The following is a 24,136-nucleotide window of genomic DNA, read 5'->3' on the forward strand; positions in this document are numbered from 1 at the left end:
TCATGAAAATATCATAATTACGTCTGATCTTTATACTCTATTTATTTAACATTCTTCAAATTTGTAATTTTTTATTGTTTGCTTCCTACAATTAAAATTCTAAATTCTGTATTTTGTTTTTCAAACTTAGTGAGAAATTCAAGAAATATTCTCGAGATTCGTATACAGACTTTACAACATTCTACCTGAGACAAGGGATTTTGAAAATTTGCATGACAATAGGTGGGATTTCCGTCTTCAGGTGTATTATCTGTCATATTTGACACTTGTCACGTCATTAATAAAAATGTGTCTTTAATGTTTATTTTCTCATTATGCACCTTTAAGCTTAAGGAATAAATTACAAAGTTGTAATTTGCTAAGAACACAACAAATTGTCAATTTTTAAAGGTGAAAACTTATTTTTTTATTTTTATTTAGTCACGACCTCAAACCGCCGAAAAAATTCGAAGTTGTCGCAGGCTAAGTAATTTATCGATATGTAGTTTTTACATTTCTGGTGCCTTTTTTCCTTGTTATGAAATAAAGAATATAAAGAATCATAAAACATGTATACGAGGTTCACTTTTATAAAACCATTGTGGTACAAATAGCGTACGTTTGACATTAATTTTTATGAGTTGTCATGGTAACCGGCTAGTCATTTGCACCACAATGGTTTCATGAAAGTGATCTGAAAGTAGTATAGTATAAAATATTTAAAAAAAAATTCCCAAAAAAATTCACAGTTTATTCTGAAAATTAAAAAAATTAAATACTAATAAAAATGTAGAGAAAAATTCTTTCGCTTGTGTAACAGTACATAAAATAAAATTTCGAAGTTGGGAACTATTTAGTTAAAAGCTAGTAATTAGAAATCAGGTTTTTTGGTAGAAATAAAATTAAAAATGCTCCCTATTATTTTACCTTATAGTTTCTTATTCTTTGAATTGAGCAGTTACAAATACAGTTACAATTTAGACAAAAAAGTGGTTTACAACTCGATTATAACTTATAACGAATTGTTACGTTCAAGGAAACAATAAATATTTCTGATATTGCATGAAAATTCCAACAGACACAGGAACACACAAAGTAATCAGAAATTTTAAATGTTGCCACAAATTTGAAAATTATTGAATTGTTGGAAAACTTGTTAACATTAGGTATTATGTAAATGTATCTTTCTTAATAAATTAGATTAATACTTCTTTTGTGTATCTATTCCAAGCTTTAGAATTCACTTAACTTCAAAATTACTTTCGTTTAGAATGAACGATGTGTTGTAACGAACAAATTGTGAAGTTCCTTAAGCGTTTGTTATAACCGAGTTCTCCTGTATGTTATACCTAGTTTTTTATCAGGTCTTTGAATTAAATTTTTGAGAAATTTATTGGGCACCAATTCGCCACAAATTTTATCTGTTTCTTGCCCTCGTTTTGTTAGTTACGTTCTCCTGTTGAATTTTGGATCCACTTTTGTAATTTAAAAGAGTGATTATCGAATACTTGTGAACAGATATCATCATTTAAAGATAAAATCTCATGATATTGATAAAAACAGTCTACACTTAAGCAATATAACTGGTAAAAATCGGCTTCACGCTATAAAATTTATATGAGAAAGAACGGTTTTGGAGTTATATCCCAATTCAGTTCCAATGTAGAATTGCAACATCGCATTTGAATTTTTTTTTGAAAAATAAAGCACAAATTGAGAGTTTTAGTATTACAAAATAATTCTGTGTTAAACTAAATCCCAGCGACAAACTTTGAGTTAAGAAAATTCACCATAAACTCTCAATTTGTGCTCCATTTCATTTAAAAAAATGCAAAAACGCTGTTGCAAAATTCTACTATGAACTGAAATGGGATATAAAAGTTATTTTACGGAGACGTACAGATTGATTGGCAATAAATTTTGTATAATTTATTTGAAAATGAAGTCGAAGTTGAAAGAGGTTTTTCTTCAGTTTTAGTTTCAAAATTAAGGGGTCTAGTTCTGAATAAAGATCTTTCACCTTTTAGAAAACTTTTTTTTAGAAGCAAAAAGTGTTTTTTTTTTGCTGAAAATATTTGGAGATTCTACAGTTTCTTTAGAGTTAAAAAAATTAAAATGAAAGTATAACGTGCTTTTTTCTACTAACAAAAACAAATAATTATCAAATAATTACATAATAATGATTATTATTAGAATATGGATAATTAAACTGTTGAGTCAGGTCGGGTTATGCGCCGAATGGATTTTGGCTACTTTGCAAATTCTACTATGAATTTAATGGGTTCTTGCAGATTGAACATATTGTTTTAATTAGTAGTTTGGTTTGGAAGTGAACAACATTTATTTTAAGAAAATCTGTAGAGGAAAGTTGGAATAATTTAGAGTTTGTAGAAGTTAGATGGTTTGATTGAAACTCTCTTACTCATTGTCCGAATGTATCAATTACAAATCAGCTGTAAAGAAAATCAATTATTAAAAAAAACATTTCTCATTTAAAATACCAATTTTGTGCACCAATGAACACATTTCCCAAGGTATGTGCACCCACATGTTACCTACGGATTTAGCATGACGTCAGAGTTCGTAAATTGTGTATTTGGTCAAGGCACTTGTCATAATCATAAATTAACACTCTCCTTTCAATATCTTGTAAATAAAAATGTATAAAAAATAATTTCATTCCCACGTAATAGCAGCTAATTGCGAAATTTGTGCCGGTTAGTTTACTTTCATTGCTGGTGACAAATGGATTTTAACGCCAATTATTTTTTGCCACTTCGGCGCCACCACTTTATCCTTTTAAAGCAATATTTCGCGACTTTCACCAGGATCGATACCGAAATGTCGCGAAACCTTTTTAAAAGATAAAGGAATAAATAAAACGTAACGTCCGCCGGAATTTCCATTATCGTGTCACTGTTTATTTATCAAATAAACAATTTCCCTCTGTGAAAATGTGTTGAAATTTTGTGCGGCGTTACCGTAAATGGTCGGTTCTGTTGGTTGGAGAGAGTGCGGATAGCAAGGTCGTACGGTTGCCTAGGCTATCTCGATTGACCATGACATCGTCCTAGCTAAATAAAAGAATACACCCTGCCTCACCTGAAAGACAGGTCGTGTGATGGTGACATCACAATCTGCAACGGCCGGGAGTGCCGCTCGAAATTGTTTTTTTTACACTAAATCAGGATCAATTTCACCGTTTGATTGGTCTGTTCCGAAGGTGCAGCAAACCTGTTCTAGTGCATTCATTCAAGGAAAACTGTCCACTGACAGAAATAAAAGACAAATGGCGAATTTTGCATGTTACGTAAGCGCTAGGTGTGTAAAACCCAGCCCATAAAAGGAAAAATAACAAAATTTGTAAATAAACAAAATGATAAAATGCTTCAATGAAACATAATTTGTCTAGGACTGGCAATTTGTTTACTATTTATTTTGCTTGGTAAACATTTAGAGATCAAATGATAGCCGCCACATTTGAAGAGACGATTATTCTGGTTTTAATTGGGGGTTTAAAGCAAACGAAATATGCTTCTAATTATGTAATGGAATAGTTAGGATCAAAGTAGGCATTGATTCATAATGATCAAATACTACATACATTCTAAAAATGAATTTTTAAACGCGAACTGAAGAAGAAACAGCATTTATTGTGGAATAATTTGTTACAACATTTGGATTATTAAATTTTTTTGCCAAAAGTTAAAATCGTCACATAAGCCTATTTAATTCTTCACTAAAAAAATCACAACTTAAAAGTCCTCCAGCAACACGGTTGCCACAGCCAATTCTATGGTTCATTTTAGTACTATTTTTAGAACTCTTTATATCCCTTAAAAGTGCAAAGAAACTGAATTTATGCAATTTTGAGGTGTTTTTCCGATTTTTGTTGATATTTTGGTCGATTTCCGGTACCCGGAGCATTTATCAGGCAATAACTCTGTAATGAAGAGTCTTAACCTTATCAAGTTTATTACCTTTCTCAAAAAAGATCGTAATTCCCCGACTAATAGTTTTCAAGAAAGTTGCTAACAAAAACAAAAATAGGTAAAATTTATGTGTTGATAACTTGAAAAGTATAACGAATTTTGGAATTTGCTCGACGCCAGTCGATTCCCGGATCATTTATTTAATTTAAAAGTATCCCAAGATCAATTGACGCCTGTCTATCTGATAGATTTTGATGTGCTCTTTATGATAGAATAAGGCGTTTTCTCTGAGCTCTTTTAGTTTCGCCGTAATAGGCGTTTGAAATTTGTTTTGACAATATTGCCTTGAAACATATGCCATTTCGTAAAGGTTTTTAAGTCGGATTTTTTGTTTTTTTTTCGCTAGCTCCTAAAGTTTCGCCGTAATCGGCGCTTGGAAAGTGAAAAAAGTCAAAATTTATTTTTTTTGCGCTTTTTTGGGAAACTACAAGACTATAAGAGCAAAAACCCAAAAAAGCATCAGAATGCTATTTAATTTATCTACAGGTGTTTCAAAAGTATCGGACCAGTTTGGCTGTCCCGAGTTCAAACGCAGTATCTGCTTTTTATTTAATTTTTCACTACACCCAAAAATAACTTATTTAACTAGCCTCTTTAACTCCCGGTTTCTTGAACCAGTTATCGTTAGATAAATTATATCGATTCAATAATTTCTATAGATACACGAATCAGATCATTTTTACCTTAGCCACTACCCAACCGATAAAAATTATCGAACGATAAGTCGTTCAAGAAACCAGGGGTGAATGACTTATTTTTTATGCAATTGTTTAACTTAAAAAATTTCTTTTTTTACGCTCAATTTAAGACGTGAGTATTAAAGTATCTAAAACAACGTTAAAAATGTATATTGTCATTTGTGTTTTTCGTTGGTTCAATATTTACAAATACTATTCAATAGTATTATTTCAATATTAAATGCTACTATTTAAAATAAGGCAAATACAATTTCAAGCAGTTTTCAGTACAAAAGCAATTAATTAATAATAATATAAATATTAATATTTCCGAGACAAATTTATGTAATAACCCAAGACACAAATGTGGCCAATCTAACTAACAACTAAAAGTTCGATTAAAAGTTCTATTATTGTGTAAATGCATTCTGTGATAATTAAATTATAAAATATAGCTTTTTCACACCTGTATGAGCTATTTTTACTTAAATGGAGTACAATCGACCGTCTCTTACATCTTAAGATATTTTGTAGATACGGTGTTTTACTTTGGGAAAAGGTATGTTCTATTACAGTTACTATTTATGGAAAAAATAATTTTGTTTATTAATATAGACAAAGAATTGCTAGTGAGTATTTAAATAAATCTAAGCGTAAAAGCAAAATATGTAAAAATACTCATTTTTTAAAAAATTGTTGGTTACTGTGTTTTTACTTGGAACAGCCGAACTCTCGTATAGTACTATACTGAACACCGCTTAGTTCAGTAAATGATACCAGATTTTTTAAACAATTTAATTTTTAATTTTGAATAATTACATATTTTGTTTATTTGATTTCTCTGATATCTCCTTAATGTTATAGATTTGCCATTTTCGCTAAATAAATTAAATCTCAGTAAAAAAAAATCACAAACTCAAACTAAAAATCTAACTTTTAGGAGCTATATTTTGTGAAGAAAGGTTCAAACAATTCTTGCCCTAGGAACTTTAACTCAGTTTGTCAGTTTTATCAGTTTATCACTGCCCAAGAGATGGTTCGAGATTTTTTTATCATCCTGTATGTCTTCGTAAAAACCTGGAAAAACTCCGGGCAACGGCAACGGCAACGGCTCGGGTTACACAAGCATTTTTAGTTTTTGATTAAAAATTAAAAAAAGTCCAAAAGCAAAATGTTTTTTCCAGCGAATTCTACTGATTCAACGTATTTTACATCAGCAATTTCTTTCAAAAATTCAAGTGGGTATTTGCTCCAAATTTTGATTTGTCTAGACTATTACCTGTACTGTCTGCCTCAAACATTTGAATTAAAAGCTTTTGCATGAGACTTAGATCGGGGAGGGCAGATTTATCGAAGATGTAGCATAAAGATCAATTTGTTTGTTACCTCATGATTCATGAACACTTTCTTCAAACTCCTAGTGCTTCTAATAGGTTACCTACTTGCTACTGTTTAATATACAAATAAATTCTAGGTTTGCATAATCCAAATTTTCGCAAGGAAAAAAAATTAAAAAAAACAATATTCGTACGGAGATTTGTTCAGGATATTGCGAATGTTTTATTTAAATTTTGATATTCTTAAGCAAATAAGGAAATGTTTATGTTTTTCGATCCCACATCTATTTTTTCTACTATGGGCGAAATGATGAAAATAGGGGACTTCCACTTTGTCGCCAGGACTTGGTTAAAAGTGAGCCATTGCGGATCTAACGGCACACAGACCCGTCTCTGTTCTCGGCTGTTTGCATGTTGTGCAAGAATCGGTCGATTATTATGTCACTCCGTTTATGGGCAATACATGTGGCTTTCTAGTCGCCTACATATCCGTGAATGCCACAGGATTTTGCCCCCTTTAACAGTTACTTTGCTTCATTTTATGTTTTGAATAAAACTCATTGAGGATGATATCAGTGCTTGTGCATCGATAATTTAAGATGACTTAATTGTTGACTCAGTAATTGTGCCGCGGGGGAAGGATTGTTTTGCGAGGCCATCTGCCAATTGTATCTGATAATGGTTAAAATGGAAGGCGGTGCAATACGTATAGATGCTTTTCATTATTTTATTTATTAGAGTCGTGACATTTCGCAAAGAAAAAGTCACCGGCAATCGCGAAAATAATCCAACGTCGTGACTTTTAGGTATTCTAAATAATCAAGGATATGCTCCATAAATTTCTGTGGTTGTTTGAAGTGGGGTTCGTCGAACTTGTGCACTGTGAGAAATGCACTGCAGAAGCACGTGTCGCCGCTGGAATAATTGGTTTAATGCCGGTTTCTCTCCGAATAATAACATTAAATTGCTTCTGATTTGTTTATTGACGTGAATGAATTTTTATTGTATTGCTACTGCGATATCGAATCGAATTGATTAAATCAAGATAATCCCACTAATGGTGATTTATTGACCGAACGGTGCCACAAGAACTTACCCTCAATTTGTGCTAGTTGGACTGTGACAATCAGAAATAAATTCCTGATAATGACGACGATAGAACGGAAGAATGATTTATTCGATATCAGCGTTTTCCGCGAAATGGTTGGTGGATCATAGTTTATGTCGCACATTGGCAAAAATGGTCACGATAACGATCTGAATACAAAATGTGTACTAATTTAATTTCAGCACTATTATTATTCAACACATCACACAGCAATGTTTAATTATGTAATACATGCAAACTAGAATATGGCTTGGAAGTCTTGAGTTACTGTCAGACTTGATTAAAGTTTGATTATTTATTTTAGTCTCAATCTTTTATTATTTTTTTGTTGGTAACATTTTAAGCCTTCTTTTTAATATCTAAATCCTAGATTATGAACACTATTTTAAACACGCTTCCCAAAACAACATGCGATTTTTCCAGCACGACGGCGTAGCCGAAGTATTCGAAATAGTGTTATAATTTTTTTATTTGTACACTTTGAGATCATAAATACTGATATAGTGTAGCGCTCAGTTCGATTTGCGTGTGCGTAATCATTTTCATTTTTTCACTACCAACACAAAACTGTAAAAAAATATCAAAAACAATGCAAATTTAAACAACTAAGGGGTATCTGAGGGTGGTATCCTTGAACATTAATTTACATGTGCACTTTGACAACACCATGAAGTGTCACGAATTTGTCAACCTGACATTGACAGTAAATTATAGTCGTTGTCGAAAGTATTATCGGTGTTATTCGCAAGTATTGTTCGTTTATTGTGTTTTGTGATTTGCGTTTCGTTAGTTTCTGTTTTGCGTTTCGTGAGTTTTTGTTTGAGTTTCGTTAGTTTTTCTTTTACGTTTCGTTAGGTATTTGATTCTGCGTTTATTAGTTCATGTTTTGTGAATTGTATTTTTTGTCATTAATTAATTATTTGTGACCAATATTAAAAAATTGCTTACTATTAAACAAGCATTAATGTACTTGTGTTGATATTAAAAATTAATGTAATGAGGATCACCTCTTTATTCTAATCAAATCTTATTACAGGTGCAAAACAGTGTTGACTAGTAGATACTTTCCATTATTCTGTCACTAGGCCAAACGCTCTATAAATGAAATAAAAATGGAAATTGAGTGATCTTCTAGTTTCTAGATGGTCAAAATTACAAGTTTGACGTTCATGCTTTTGCTTCTGGTGGTGGGATGTGGACCTACATATTTAGTTTCAGCTTTCAGATCTTTTACTTTTCACCTGTAGAAATGCTTACAGAAATGATTACAGATTCCAACTATTAACAAGACTTACATCTGGGTTTAGGGCAATCTACACGTTATTTTAGTTTCATTACGAAATTTCTTGTCCATACTCTTTTATGTTTTTACTTAAATGTATTTAACTTAAATAAGATACTTTTTTGTAGCCTATTTTACTCCCACATTAGATACTTTTCTTTACAAAGTCCATCTTCTAAGGGCACCAAAAATTGTGAGCTTAACTTTGCAAAGGTAGAACCGTTGCAAAACTTTTTAATTTTATATTGGTGTAATACTTCGACCAGTGTAACAAACAAGACATCTAGGAAACAATTTCCAATACATTGAACACAATTTTAATTGTATTTAAAGAAAACAACACTTTCACCACCAACGAACAACCCAAAATTGAAACACTTTATAACCTCAAAAAATATTTGATAGTTTGTCACCGCTATGATCCTGCTATGTAAACGTAGTAACAGAAATGTCAGATGACGCACACGCAAATGGAGCTGACCGCTACCATATTAATATTACAAAAATTGGAAATAATGTAATGTGAGATCAGTATACCTTTCGTTGTCATGGAATTGATGGTCATAATAAAAAATTATTAAAAAGATGCCATTTATACTTCACATTTTTTGGACTTTAAAAAACGCGCGTTTTTGCAAGTTGGATTTATACACGCTGCACTGTTTTTAAAATAAGCAAAATAAATTACCAATAAAAAATTAATGTTTTCACTATTTTAAAACACGCTTTCCATTGCAACATCTTTTAAATTAAAATGTTCCAAGAAAAAAAAATGAATAATACTTATGCTAAAACTTGGCGAAAACGCTTAAAGCTCGGGTGTCTACGTATGCAACTCGCATACGCTCGTTGCATAACGATAGCACTCGAATTTGTGTTTTCGCACTCGTGTTATTAATAATTATATTATCAAACAATTAAAACAAGAAAAAAATTGCCAAGTGAAAACTGGGTAAGTGCTGCAATCATTAATGGACGCAAACGACTATACAAAAATCGCTTGGTTTTATGTCGCATATTTTATTAGACAGTGTTTCATAGACACTCTTTCATACAGTGTCATAGGTCAATTACTTGAATGTTTATTGTGTAGAAGACTATAAAGGTGTACGTGACCAAAACAGTATAAATGTTAGATTCTAAAAATACCTGTCAGGACACAATACTTATCTATTTACATACAATATTAACATATTTTTACGTTTTATGACGAAGATAGTTTTTTTCGATTTGGTGGTATTTGAGCTAATTCACCTGCAACCAAATCAATTATTTGGCAACGATGAAATCATCAAAAGAAATACTTTTCATTAAGACCGCCATCAACACCGTTTTATAAAAACAGATGGCGTCAACACTCATTACAATCGTTTAATTTTAGCACAAATCATAAACAAGCCCACATTTTACTAAATTCTAATCTTAAATTGGAACGTACGGCAAACCAGACCTTAAAATATATTTTTCATTAGCTATCTGGGTCAGAGCGAACGATCCACCTACATAAAATCGCAATAGAAACTAATTGACCCGCCAAAGGGGAACACAATAATGCCTCTCATCTTTCCCAATTTCCGCCAATTTTCCTCGTGGGTTCAGCACACGTGATTTTGTTGGTAATGCAGCAATTTGTCAGCAACTCGTGATCTGGTGGTTTTGACACGGATCTGTTTTTTTTTGACTGGGGTCGGAAATAGAAATAAAACAGACCGGACACATCTGTTTTAAATAAACGTCACACACAGTGTATAAGTCGATGCTTTGTAGTTACGGCGAAAGTTGGGAAATTGTCGAAGATTACGGTTTGGAAGAGGAAGTTATGTCTTGTATTTAATTGCTTGTGCTAAGCAGTAAAGCCAATACGGGCTAAAGTCTATTAAAAGTGACCACAATCAGCCTACTTGGAGTTGCTAGAGAGCTCAGACTTTCAAATTCGGTCAAAAAATGGAAAATATTGTCATTATTTCATTAAAATGTTTTATTATTAATTGTTTTTTACTTTTTGATAAATGGAAACCTTCATTAGTTGCATTAACTAATGCGAAAAGATAATCATTTTTACTTGCTTTGCGTGTTTGTGTAACCTTGTTTATGACATTTAAACGTATATTTTTAACGTCTTTATCAGGCATTTGGAACTTATCGGTCTCGGAAAAGCCTGACTTAGGGAAAAGAGCAGCTGAAAAGGCACTCAGCCCCCCAATCACCCGCATATTGCCAGCCCACCAAACATCTGCATATAATACGTTTGAAATCGCCCATTGTGCCTTTTCACAAATACTAAATTAATAGTGAAGCGTATAAAAGCACGACGCATTTATTGTTGCATGATGCAAAACGCATTGTTTATCTCTCCAATGGTTCGTCAAAAGAATGCGATTGTAGCATCCGGTAGCCTTTAAAATCAATCTTTTATTTTTCGTTCGAACGCTAATTAGCTGGCGTAAAAATAGCCAGGTAAAGGTAACTTCCGCCAGCTCGAACAGTCATAAAATTTATAAATAAGATGACACATGAGCGGTTATTTTTACAATTCACAAATCCGGCACAATGATGAAAAGTTTCTAGAACGTCTAATAGGAAGTTGAGGTTGGCATGGTTAAATAATCGAGTTTTGGGTATCTGCCGGATATCCGTGTTGTAGGTATACACTGCATTATCTGACTCATGACGCCACAAGAAGCGTCAAAGTTTAATTTTTTGCGCTGTTTTTGTCATATTCAGATGCGATGACGGTCTTGATTTGAATTCCAAATTGACCTGTTTAAAATTCCAGTGAAAACTGACCTAATATAGGAACGCTGCATACATAATAAAACGAGTGCAAGAATTGCCCCGTTGATGATCTTAACAAGGCATCTTTGTGTTTGTTTATGTATTTTTCCTGATACTAGGCAAGGTGTGGTAGTTTACGGAGTGGTGTTTGTTTGTTCTACTGGACCCGGTACTTTTAAAGAGACGTAAAAGCTCGCATTGTTTGGATTTTAAGATAAATAAATGTTAAAAGAAGGTCTGTTTTCTAATATTTTACAGTGTTGAGATGATTAAGTGTTTACAGTTTAATACAGGAGCTAATAAAAAACAGATAAAGCGGAAATGGAAGTCGTTGGAAAAAAACATTAAATGGAAATGACCAGAGTAAAATATTTCGTTGTTTAGTCCACTCTTATTTTTTCATAGTCGGTTTGCCCCTTATAAAAGACGTAATTTTATTCGAATCTAAGAAATAATGATAATGATAATGAAATGATAATGAAAAAATAATGAACCGACTGTCACTAGTTAGGGCTTTAACAATTTTCGCAGGTGTCATCTCGTGCAGTGGGTTTCCTGATTTTGTGCTGAAAACAAAGCTTTTCAAAAATACTTTCGACTGTAAAGGAAGTTTGAAAAGTCGGCTAGTTAGTGTTTTACGAATTTTTTCTTTTCTCAAAAATATTTACGATACAAATTGTAATTTTTTCTCAAATGTTATTCTGTGCAGGAACTTGACTCTTAACTTTTGTGGTAAACAAAGCTTGTCAGAAGGACCTTCGACTATAAAAATATATTTCAAAATACAATCTTTACAATACAATTTTTATTTTATTTTTTTCTTATTGTGTAGCTCGTTTAACGGTTTTCCTGATAATTGCAGAAAACAAAGCCGGCCGATAGGGCCGTCGACTGTAAAAAAGACGTTGAACCAACAGTCACTAGCTAGAGGGCCTTTACGTTTTTTTATTTTCTCAAAATATCTTCACAATACATTTTTTTTCTCTATTGTTATCTCGTACAACAATTTTCCTTATTTTAGCAAAAAACAAAGCTTGTCAAAAGAGCCTTTGACAATGTTAGACCAACCGACACTCACTAGTTAAGACGATTTTGTTTGTGTGTTTTTTAAAATTTTGATTTAACTTGTTTTGTTGTATGTCTGTCTGTTTCATATTTTTGGAGCCAAATTTGAAAGGGTTCCCGTTGTTCTAATAAATTAAAATTTTGCATACTTACTTAATCTGCGTGACAATGCAATCCTATGTGGTTAAATACCCCCTAAAAGGCTTAAATATGGTTTTGAAATTTTAGGTTATGTTTACAAATGGGTTTTCGATGTGTACATACCCTAACTTACACCAACATTAACGATATGTTGGTCATTGGGAAATATATTAATACCTAATCACTTACCTTGGACAATAGGTATAGACATAGAACAGAGGTTAGGATGTGCTTTCAATGCTAACAGCTGTTTTCTATCACATACCACTAAACAAGTTTGCAAAAATCAGCAAAATAATGGTGTTACAATAATACGGCGAAACAAAATCTCAGAGAAAAGACGTTTAGAATAACTAAAAACTAAAAAAAAAAAATAAAAAAATGTTATTTTTAGCAAAAAGCTTTTATTTAAAAGATGCACTAAAAAATAAAAAATAATGTTTTTCTATCAGAGGAGAATATTTTTGCTTACAAATTAGGATTTTAAAATTTATAAAAGCTTTGGGAACAGTGTTCAATTTAAGAAAGTAATTCTGTAGTGCCGTATTGTTATGACATGACTTATGACCGTTCCTAAAGCTTTTATAAATTTTAAAATTCTAATTTGTAAGCAAAATTATTCTCTTCTAATAGAAAAACATTATTTTTTATTTTTATTAATTTTATTACTTTCTTCACAATACAAATTTTATTTTTTCACAAGTGTGGCTAGCGATTTTTCTGATTTTTGCAGAAAACAAAGCTTGGCAAAAGAACTTTGGATTGTAAAAAATGGTGAATCGACAGTCACTTGTTAAACCCTTAACGATTTTTTTTCAAAATATCATCTCAATACAAATTTGATTTTTCTTTCATTTGTCAACTCGTGAAGCGATTTTGCTGTTTTCTGGAGTAAACAAAGCTTAGCAAAAGGGCCTTTTCTTTAAAAAAACAACAATCACTACTAAGGGCCTTAATGAACATTTTTTGTTTTTTCAATATATCTTCACCGATACAGGTTTTTTTCATATGTGTAATCCTGTCTAACGAGTTTTCCTGATTTTTCGGAAACACAGCTTAGTAAAAGGACCTTCGACTGTGAAAAATGAGCCAGCAGTCACTAGTTAGGGCCTTGTTCCTAGTTTCTTTCATCGTTTTTTAACCGGAAAAAAATTCCTTTCTTTCAACCATTGACCAATTTTCGTGTTGTATCATTAAAACGAAGCAAAAATTATAAAAATTGGTTGAATGTATCACCACACATACTCGTATAGTGACATAATCCCCAGATTTATAGTCTCGCCCCATTTCTGATCCCACTTCCCGCATGTTTTTATTCACGGCACACGTTCAAGCGTAATAAAAACGGTGATATTACATTCATTCGTATGACATCAAAATCACTCCCACATAATTTCTGGATCTAATGAATTCGATTCAAGGCCAGTCCAGATTCCAGTTGGTTTCCTTCCAACTTGCCTATAGTTGGGTTCATTTCGAAGCGATCGAAAGTGGAACATGCTGCTGTCATAAGCGAAATGAATTGATCGCCTCGTTATTGCACCCGACTTTTATTTAATTGACCTATAAAAGAGCGAACAAAACAGATGCGTTTGCTTTTGCGCGAAATAGGTCAGAGTTGTAAAAACTTTCTTAAACTGAACTAGAAGAGAAATTCATTATTTTTGTCTCAAGTTATTTCTTCCAAATCTAAAATAAAACTTGCGCGCCGGCCAAAATTACCAAACTGAACTTTTGGTGTGGTTTGTTACAGAAATCTCAATGGACTGGTCGGACCATGCCCTGTGGTGGCCCAGCAAGAACATTTGGTTGACGCGAACCCGCTCAACCCTCGACCAATACGGCGTCCAAGCCGATGCCCTTTTGCACTTCACCCCCATGCACAAAAACTTGCGCGTCCAACTGCCCGACTTGCGCTACTTGGACATGAAAGTGGATTTTTCCGTAAAAACATTTTCGGCCGTTATTCACTTGTGTAAAGACCTGGGTATTAGGCATCCGGAAGAGTTGTCGTTGTGCAAACCGCTCGAACCTTGCCATTTGAAATACAATTACAACTCGATGCCAAAGAAGAAAGTTGAAAACGGGGTTGCGAAAAACGGGCATCCCAACCTTCCGCCAGACACCAACACCTTCATCGCCAACAGCAGTCCCGATGGGAGCACCGGGAGCTTGGACAAGAGTGGGTTTATGTGCGCTCCTGTCACACCCTCGAGGCCTCCGCCCTCCTCCACACCGGTCAGCAGTCCTGTGGGAAATGTAATTTTTTCCCGATGGTTTTTACTAACACTTGACTTTGCACTCACATCTGTTTTATTTCATTTGTTCGAAAAAATGCAAGTTTGAAAGTGAAAGAAGCGAGTCGAAAGCACAAAAAATTCGCACTTGTGCTTATCAAAGATGTTTTGGGAGAAAAAAATATTTTTGTTAAGTCATTTTTCAAAAAAAAAACCTCGAACAGGTCAGTTTTTTTAAATGCTACATTTCAACTGTATAGTGACATTTATGACGTCATTGGTTTTTGAGTAATGACGTCGTTTTCAATTTTTTTAAATGACATTTTTAATTAGTGTTTTGGATAGTACAAATCATCTTTCTGGTAAGTACTCGTATAAAGAAAGTAAAAGAAAAACAAAAAAGGAGAAAAGTTAAAAGTTAAAAAAAGGTTTAGAAATTGTATACAAAGAGCTTTATCTTTCTGATCTTACTTTATTTTTTACACGACTGAGCTCTATTTGATTATTTACGACGCCTGTTTCCAAGACAGTAAGTACATGGTGTTTACTAGTTGCTACGTCCAAGGCGTCGTTAACATAACCTGGTCTTGACAATTATTTTGACATTATTTAATAAATCTTAAAAAAAATATAAAGATCGTGCAAAAAACGTCATAAGCATCACGAACGTTAAGGATTACTGATCTCAGACAATAATTGTCTTAGATTGGTAAAACCACCTTACTGTTCTTGATACTTAATATACTATTTATTGTAAGAAGTGATTGTTTTTGTTTGTGTTTAGATTTACGTTGCATATGTTTTCACGCTAACTATTTAAAAATTCATATCAAAAACAATACATGAAGCAAGAACACACAGATAATGCTTTTTGTGTTTAGTTGTCAGTAATTGTTTTATTTATTTATTTTTTAATTTCATTTTTTTTCTTATTATCAGAAAGATATAGATGTGTATATCCTATTTCAGTTCATATTAGAATTTTGTAACAGCGCATTTGAGTTTTCTGAAGTGAAATAAAGCCCAAATTAATAGTTTCTGCATAAGAAAAGAATTCTGTCCTAAGCTAAATCCCTGCGGCAAATTTTGAGCCAAGAAAACCACCAGGTACTTTCAATTTGTGTTCCATTTCACTCCAAAAAGTCCAAATTTATTGTTGCTAAATTTTACTATAAACTGAAGTAGGATATACTAGTGTGGATATACGAGTACTATCTTTACACTAAATGAAACTGTCAGTTGTCATTTAAAGAAAATATAAATGACTTCATAGCTCAAAAACGAATGACGTCACAGATCTCAAGATAAAGCATTTAAATAAAAAAATAGACCTGTTTTTTTAAAAACAGATTTTTTTTAAAAAATGACCATTAACAAAGATATGGATTTTGTGTGTTAGTTTTGATTCAGTCTGTACATTTCGAATAAAATGACAAAATTGCATAAAATCATCAATTTAGTTTTATGGTGACATTTGTAAAAACGGTGTCAATTTCTTTTTTTTAATGGGGTCTTGTATAATTTTTTGCATCATTTAATAGAAGATTTACTTTTAATTTGTAACACGTGTCACAATATAATAAATTAATAATAAATACTAGTAGAAAAAAATAAAAAAATATTTAGATTATTTTAGGTAAAAAAGAGCTACATGATAAAAAAAACAATTATTAAAAACTTTTATTTACAAATTTAAGCAATGAAATAGTTTTCATAGGTAGTTAAGTTTTTTTTTGAAATTAACTACTATTTAGATTACGCAATTCTTAATGAATAATTGTTATTGTAACGTTACTTTGAAATATGGGGTGTGATACATATTGCAATTAGAAGTTAATTATAATTACACATCAAATGGTACACAAAAAATACAGGGTACCATCTAAAAAAAAGTTCACAGTCATTTTTGACATATGTCATCCTAAACCGAAATTGATTTTGAATGAAATTCAAAAACAATTTCCCAAACCATAATTTGTCCTAGTTTTAGACGTATGTCAAAAAAAGGTTTAAACAGAGTTTTTTCAAATGGAATGACTGTTTTTTTCATTGGGGATCTAAAGACCATCAATTTTTTCTAGTTTTTGAAATAATCGCGAAAAATGGATTTCAGTTCATTATTTTCATTTCAATCGAGTAAATTTTCGAAAAATTTGTGCTACTAATTAATGGAAATGTTCAATTTGTCCACCATTTTCATTAATAATAATAATAATATTTTCCGGCTTATTTGATAATGAAGCAGATAAAAACTAAACAAGATGTTAAAGTTTGACAATTGTTGACCATTACGCAAGGCGTACTTGATTAATGATGAAAATTACGAAGTACAGCTAGTTTGTTTCTTGTGATTTTTTCAAAAACTGTGAACGACGTATTGATAAAAGCTTCCATAAATGTCGATGTTCTTTCTATGGCTATTTGAAATTTTTCATCTTAAAAAAATCATACTAGCATTGAAATTTGACATTTGACAATTTTAAAAATTCCAGAAACGTTCAAAAGCTGTAATGTTTTGTATAAACTCCTGCAAAAATTTTTTTTACAATAAATTGATATATCGTATCAAAAACTACGGCCACTTTGGGTTGTATAAAAAATTTCACAGCTGTAGTAGTTGTTTCAAAACTTTAAAAACGCCAACGTCGCATTTTCTCTCAAAATTAGTTGTTATAAATTATTCATGCACTTCAAAAAAAATAACAGCTAATTTAATTTGTACTTTCAATGAGAGATCTTAATCATTAATAACTATTTTACAATTTCATAAATCTCAGTTAAAAAAATTATTTGGTAAAATGCGATATTGGCGTTTTTATACTTTTGAAACAGCTAATAGCTACATTAGAAGTTAAAAAGTTTCTATTATCTGTTAACTATAGGAACAACTATCATTTTTCACAATTGGTTTTCTCTTTTAATTTGTGATCTATTTGATCCGAAAAAATTTAAGTGCGCTGTTGTCATTTTTGTTAAAATAATTTTTTAATGTAATTTTTGCCAAGGAACAATTTCTGAAATATTTTAGGAGGAAAAAAATAAAAACCGTTTCAGTTTACGAAGGTGCAATAAAACAGATTCGCTTTCAAATGGTGTATGTGTATATTTTTGTTGAGATAATTTTATCTCTGTGTTTATTTACTTCTTTTTTTTTTGGTTTCAGACAGGATCGTGGGGTCGTCAGGTGTACAATTCGGAGACTAACGGTTATTCCCCCAATTTGACGACAAGTATCAGTTCGGAGCAATTGAATGGCAGTTACGACAGTTTTCTTGCCCAAACTCCACCTCCGCCGAGTCCTGAGGCTCGGAAACATATGATTAGGCCGAAATCGCTTGTAGAAAAAGCGAGAATGAATGTGGCGTGAGTTTATTCTCGTTACGTTGCTATAGAAGCCAAACTGTCTTTTTTAGTTGGTTAGATTCGTCTTTGTCAATTATGGAACAAGGAGTCAGAGAATACGATACGTTATGTTTGAGGTTTAAATTTTACGTGTTTTATGACCTAAACCCCAAATACGATGCGATTCGAATCAATCAGATTTATGAACAAGCGAGGTGGCAATTGTTAAATGAAGAGATTGATTGTACGGAAGAAGAAATGTTAATGTTTGCCGCCTTACAGGTGAGAAACATTGCACAGCAGTTGAATTTTTTATTTAACAAGCACAACAATAGAAATCAATACTTTAGATAAAAATTTCGTCCTTGTGGTTTTCTTTGGCGAAGCAATCTTTTGCCGGTATCTGAAAACCTTATAAACATATTCTGTCTTTTAATTTATTTTGTCCGTTGTTTCACCCCATAAAAAACATATTACGTGAGTGTTTTAATCAATTACTAAATTTTGTGTAGGTAAATGATTATATCTCACGACATTATTATTGTAATTTAGTGCGTTATGTGGTAATATTTTTTTTAGTTGCAAGTTAATTTACAAGCTAAACAACCCCAACCTCATTTGGATAATGGCAATGTGTCTTCCCCTGTTGAAGACGACATCGACGCGGCCTTAACCGACCTTCAAACAACTCTCGAGGGATCAACAATAAATTCCTACGCCAACGACATCACACAAGTGCCTGAATTATGCGACGAATTACGGTTTTTAAAGTGAGTATAAAAAACAGCTCAATTGGAAGAGATGAGTCCATGTTCAGAAACATTTAATTTAAACTTTAATCCTTTCTTATCGACTAAACTTCAAGTTTTTATGATTTTGAAAATGCCAATTTATGTGAAGATATTGTTCAGCCTATTTTTTTACGAATTTTTTGAAAGTAATTATGTTCTGGGGCAAGTAAAGTGCTAAAACGTTTGAAAAAGGAAAAATACTTTCGTTTCGTAATTAATTTAGATTTAACAGAAACAGGTTCAGGAGTTGGAAAAAGTCATTTTTAGTTAACTTAGATATTCCGTCATTCGGCTTACTTACGCGAAAACGAAGTTTTTAGCAAGATAGAAGTGTTTAAGCTCTCGAAAAAAATTGATAATTTTTTGGCTTATTTTTGACCATATGCCTCAAAATAATTACGTTTCTAGCCAAGTAGTTTACTAAAATATTTAAAAAATGAAAAATAATGTCTTCTGTTAACTAATTAAGAAATTTATCATTCCGTTTTAACAGAATCTCACAAAACAATAATTTTTTACAATGGCCTACATTGGTGATTAATGCTTATTTAGTTTGGAATATTTTAGACAAAATGCATTGCGTTTCTTAGCCAAATAATATGTCTAAAGTGTTCAAACATGGAGTAATAATTAATAATTTTTATTTTGTTTATGGATTTTTCAATATGGTTTATGAAAAACTTGCGAAAAAAACCTTAAGTTATTACGCTAAACACATTGGTAATTTTTCGGCGTATTTATTTTGTCAAAATTCCATAAACTATTGCATTTCTGGTAATAAAATTTCGCGAAGAAAACAAAACTTTGGTCCTAAAAACATGTTTAAATGCTTGAAAAAGTCTAATATAAAACCAATGTTCACCGAAATTGAGATTTTTCCCATTCTAAAACTAAGTTTATCTCAACAAATGCTAAAATGACACCGTTTTAGAACCAAATTGGTGAATTTTTGATTTATTTTTGACGAATTTCCCCGAAACAACTGGCGTTTCAGGCCAAATAATGTGTTCAAACGTTTGAAAAATAAAAAATTTCATTTTTAACTAATAAATTAGAGATTTCTCTTTCTGGTTTATCATAATCTTGCGAAAAAAAGGCGGCTTTTGGCCTAAAAACATATGTTCATGCTCATAAGAATGAGTAAATTAACACTGTTTTAGGCCCAATTTTTTATTTTTCGGTTTATTTTTGACGAAATTTTTCAAATTAATTGAATTTCGAAAAATAGAAAATAATCTAATTTGGCGATTTGCTTTGAATTTTTTGACAAAAATTTAGATACTAATGTCGTTTCTAGATCAAAGCGTGCTAATAAATTGCAAAAACGGTTAAGTAATATCATTACGAAGCACTGAATCTGCAACAACGATAATACTATGTTTTTCTAAACACTTAAAAAAGCGTTTGTTGACTTTAGCTGTATACACCATGATTCTTAAATAGACCGACAAACTTCTACCCGTGGTAGTATCAAATGAGTACATGTTGGAAAAAAATAGTAAAAAATTCTTAGAATCACCATTTTCGAAATACAAACATTTAAATTTATGTTGAACATATGTTGTTGAACAAAAATCCTTTTATATCTCAAAATCTGTAAGCATTCTGGTAAGCCAAGTTGTTATTTTCACTTATTTTGAGTTGTACTATCATTGCCATCATCCTACGAAATACCTATTTACCTAACTATCAATTCCGCCTGTAGTATTTTGATTTTGAAGTTATTTTTTTCTATACTTATCAGTTATCACTTATCACCGGAAAATTTTTGTAGTTCTTGGTAATACAACCCTTTATTAATGAAAACATTGCTTTCTGTGTCTTTCAGCATTTTAAAACGATAATGTTCAAAGCATAAATTTCAATAATACTGACTTGCGCATTATAATAATTCAGGTTCGTTTCAGTCGTATTGTAAAAGAACTATAATGGTGCTATTCTCTAACTTCTGTTACTACGTTATTGCTGTATTACTGTAGAAATTACAGCTGTTATTTAAATTTGTATTCCGTAAACTCTGTTACCCTCTGTTAAGCTACATTTCTACAGTAACATTCTCTGTTAAATAACAGCAGCAAAAATCGCCATAAACTAACAGTGACAGTGACAGATAGTGAATTTTTACGATGTTTCACCAAATTAACAAGAAATTGCATTAAAAATGTGATAAGTGGGTAAAACTAGAAGCTTAGAATCACGCAAACAATTCGACCTTTGGTTTTTGAAGTATTGGAAAACGAAAAATGGGGATAAGATTGATCTTAGAAAAAAAATAAACTGGTATAATTATCCATAATGATGCAAAGGTAATCTTTGGCAATCCTAAGTAGCAATGAACACAACTTAAAATTGGTCAGGAACCAAAATTTGTATAAATAAAAAATTTAATACTGTGTACTCTTCATTTTGGAAACATTATTCCGTGAAAATAAAACATAGATTTTTTAATTTGTATTATTTATTTTAAATTCTATTTTTTGTCTTTCAATAGTTATTTCGTTTCTTCCAAGTTTTGTTTCTCCCTTTTATTTTGCGTATAAGTTTTGTACTGCAAAGAATAAAATAATTTGATTTCAATTTGATTACCTAATCCAACACGAGATCCCACAGAAAATATTTCAAAACAAAAAATGTGATTTTTTTTCAATAAACAAGGATATTCTTTGCCTTGACCTGCATTCACCACTATTTTAATATTTTAGTGGAACTTTTTGCCATACTATAAATTCGAAATGATAATTTTATGAAAACTTCTTGACATTTTCGGATAAAATATTTGAATCAAAAAGTAAGTCATACGATGGTCATACGTCAAAATTACATTTTCAAACAAATGGGAACTCTGTTATCCTTATTTTAACAGAGACAATTAGAGAATCGCAAATTAGGCAGCTCTGTTAGGCGGTGCCATAACAAAGCACTGTTGCTAACATTCTGTAAACGTAACAGTATAACAGAGATAGTTAGAGAATGCTAGAGTTCCTATATTGGGAATAAAGGAACTCTAGAGAATACCACCATAAGTATTTTACAATAAGCTTAGAAACTAAAGGACGTGTGTCTTCGGAACTCAAGCCTAATGTCAAAAAAATTAAGTAAATTAAATTATTATTGGTATCCAGTTTTGCCCCATAGACACCATTTACGAGTCGTGGAGCGTTCCGGTGTTATTTGTGTCACGAATTCACAACATTTAATAGTTTACGTGTGAGGTAATTTCAGTCAAATTTTGACAGCATGCTGAACTACAGACTGATCCAGAAATACTGAGTCTGTTGGCAACACATTTGAAAGTATTTGTGCTCATAATTTGCAACACTGTAACCGAATTCGATTTCTCTTGACAATTATTTGACGTACAACCCCACAAGAATGTTAAATTGTTGTTAACTGGAAGAGTACTCCATTAGTATCCTTAAAAATTTAAGTCCAGTGTTGCCAACAGACTCAGTATTTCTGGATCAGTCTATAATACACAACACCGGACACACGTTGACACACGTTCTCAAGTTATATGCCTACTTTGTACTTATCCTTGGAAAGCTGTAATAAAATTGTGTTGGTCTATTTAAGAATCAGCCTGTATAAACGCTTGTTTTTATATTTAATAAACTAAAACTTGTGGAACTGTAGCGTGTTATTTTTTCAGACCGAAAAGGTTCACATTAAAAGCGTACAAAAGATACTGGTTCACATGCCGCGACCTACATCTCTACCTGTACAAATCCAAAGAGGAAATGATCCATCGACAAAACTCGATCTACGATATCAATTTGCGCGGCTGCGAGGTCACTCCAGACGTCAACATTAGTCAAAATAAATATGTAATCAAGTTGGAAGTACCGAGCGCCGAAGGCATGTCTGAAATGTACATACGATGTGATGAAGTAAGTGATTTCACGAATCTAAAACTGATAAAATCGGTTCACTTTCTTAACAACCACTGTGGTGCAAAGAGTAACCTGTTACCCTGACAACTCATATAAAAGTTAATGCCAAGAGCACGCACGATATTTACACCACAATGGACGCTAAGAAACTGCACGGCTTTTAATTTTTTTTTCTGATCCGTTGCCATACGTCACTTATTACGTATATAACTAGTGGTGTAATAAAATTCATTACATGACCACAGACCGATCCAGAAATACTTGGCAACAGAATTGAAAGTTTTTTTTGCTCATAACTTGCAACATTGAGTGGTATGATTAAAAAAGCATCTGCTTTTTCTTGAAGTAGAAGCATTTACTCTGTAGCATTTGCTGTAGTATAAACTATTAGATAAAGTAAAAACTTTGGTGCGTAGTAAATGCTACGGCTTTCCTAATGTCAACTGATTGACATTTATTTTTTATTTTTCATAAAGTGAAAATATTGTTAGGAATGGTGTTTGTAGTCTTGTGAGGATTCGTTCGCCCTAGTGATATAGTACTTAAGTTTATGGGAAGTGTCTAGGACAAAAATGCAGGGGAAGACTCCCTAGGTCATGAAGTACTAAGGGGATAGAAGGACGGTATTCTGGAAGACGAGAAACAGAAACAGTCTTCAGGGTTGACAGAATTAGGCAGTAAGAGTTCACACTTGTTAATTACCACAGTGAATGAATCTTGATTTGAGTTTTTTGATTTTATTTAACTAATTTTAATAAAGTTTTCTAACAATAGTTAATAGTTATCATTTTGACCATAAGTGAGAGTAAAAATAATGTTGGGAAGCAAATGTAAATGCAAAGGAATGATCTTTTGTTAAAGGATATTAATTTTTTATTATTATTTTAGTATTAGCAGATACAATCTGTAAGCCTTATTGCTCTGGGTCTCTGGGTGTGCACTATCCTTTTTGTAGATTCAGTTTTAGGCACTGGTTTAGAAGAAAATCACTTTCTTGAAACCCAGGATAAACGTGATTTTTTAATAATATTTTAATTTTTATTACATTTTCTGATCCTATTTAATTTTCTATAGTTTAGGGTGGTCCTGATCCATTTAACGTTCTCTGCATTAAAGCTATAAGAATTCTGCTTTATTTTAATCATAATATTTTACGTAGTTGATTTATATTATAATTGGTGACAATAGCTGTTTTAAACAGTTTTTTGACAAAATCACGAAATCGAAGTTACTTCTTGAAGCAAATACTACAGCTAGAGTTCCTATATTGGAATGTAGAAATATATATAATTTTTTCTGAAACGTTAATTATATCTTTAAAAGAAACGTTAGTAAAAACAATTATTAATAACGTTTAAGTTCGGTTACGTTTTTTACGTAAATACAACTTTAAGTTAAAACATACTTTAAACCTTAACAATTGATGATAAGTATAAAGGTGGTTTTAATTATACGTCACATAAACGTTAAAAGAAAACGTAATTATACAACCAAACAACAATGTTGTAATTAACGTTAAC

At 31.8% G+C, this 24,136-nt stretch overlaps 1 protein-coding gene across 2 annotated transcripts in view; it reads left to right on the forward strand.

Moving 5' to 3' along the window:
• The window catches only part of LOC659396 (unc-112-related protein), a 28,292-nt gene that overhangs the window by 790 nt on the left and 3,366 nt on the right, over positions 1 to 24,136 (forward strand). The window contains exons 2-6 of one of the 2 annotated variants that reach the window (XM_008198087.3): positions 14,110 to 14,615; positions 17,757 to 17,956; positions 18,007 to 18,217; positions 18,515 to 18,705; positions 22,376 to 22,613. In XM_008198087.3, the coding sequence (XP_008196309.1) occupies positions 14,110 to 14,615; positions 17,757 to 17,956; positions 18,007 to 18,217; positions 18,515 to 18,705; positions 22,376 to 22,613 (1,346 nt within the window). The remainder of the gene's footprint in view (positions 1 to 14,109; positions 14,616 to 17,756; positions 17,957 to 18,006; positions 18,218 to 18,514; positions 18,706 to 22,375; positions 22,614 to 24,136) is intronic. The other variant, XM_008198088.3, reaches the window with a different exon arrangement.

The sequence above is a fragment of the Tribolium castaneum genome, chromosome 3 (genome assembly GCF_031307605.1).
Source record: "Tribolium castaneum strain GA2 chromosome 3, icTriCast1.1, whole genome shotgun sequence".
NCBI lineage: Eukaryota > Metazoa > Arthropoda > Insecta > Coleoptera > Tenebrionidae > Tribolium > Tribolium castaneum.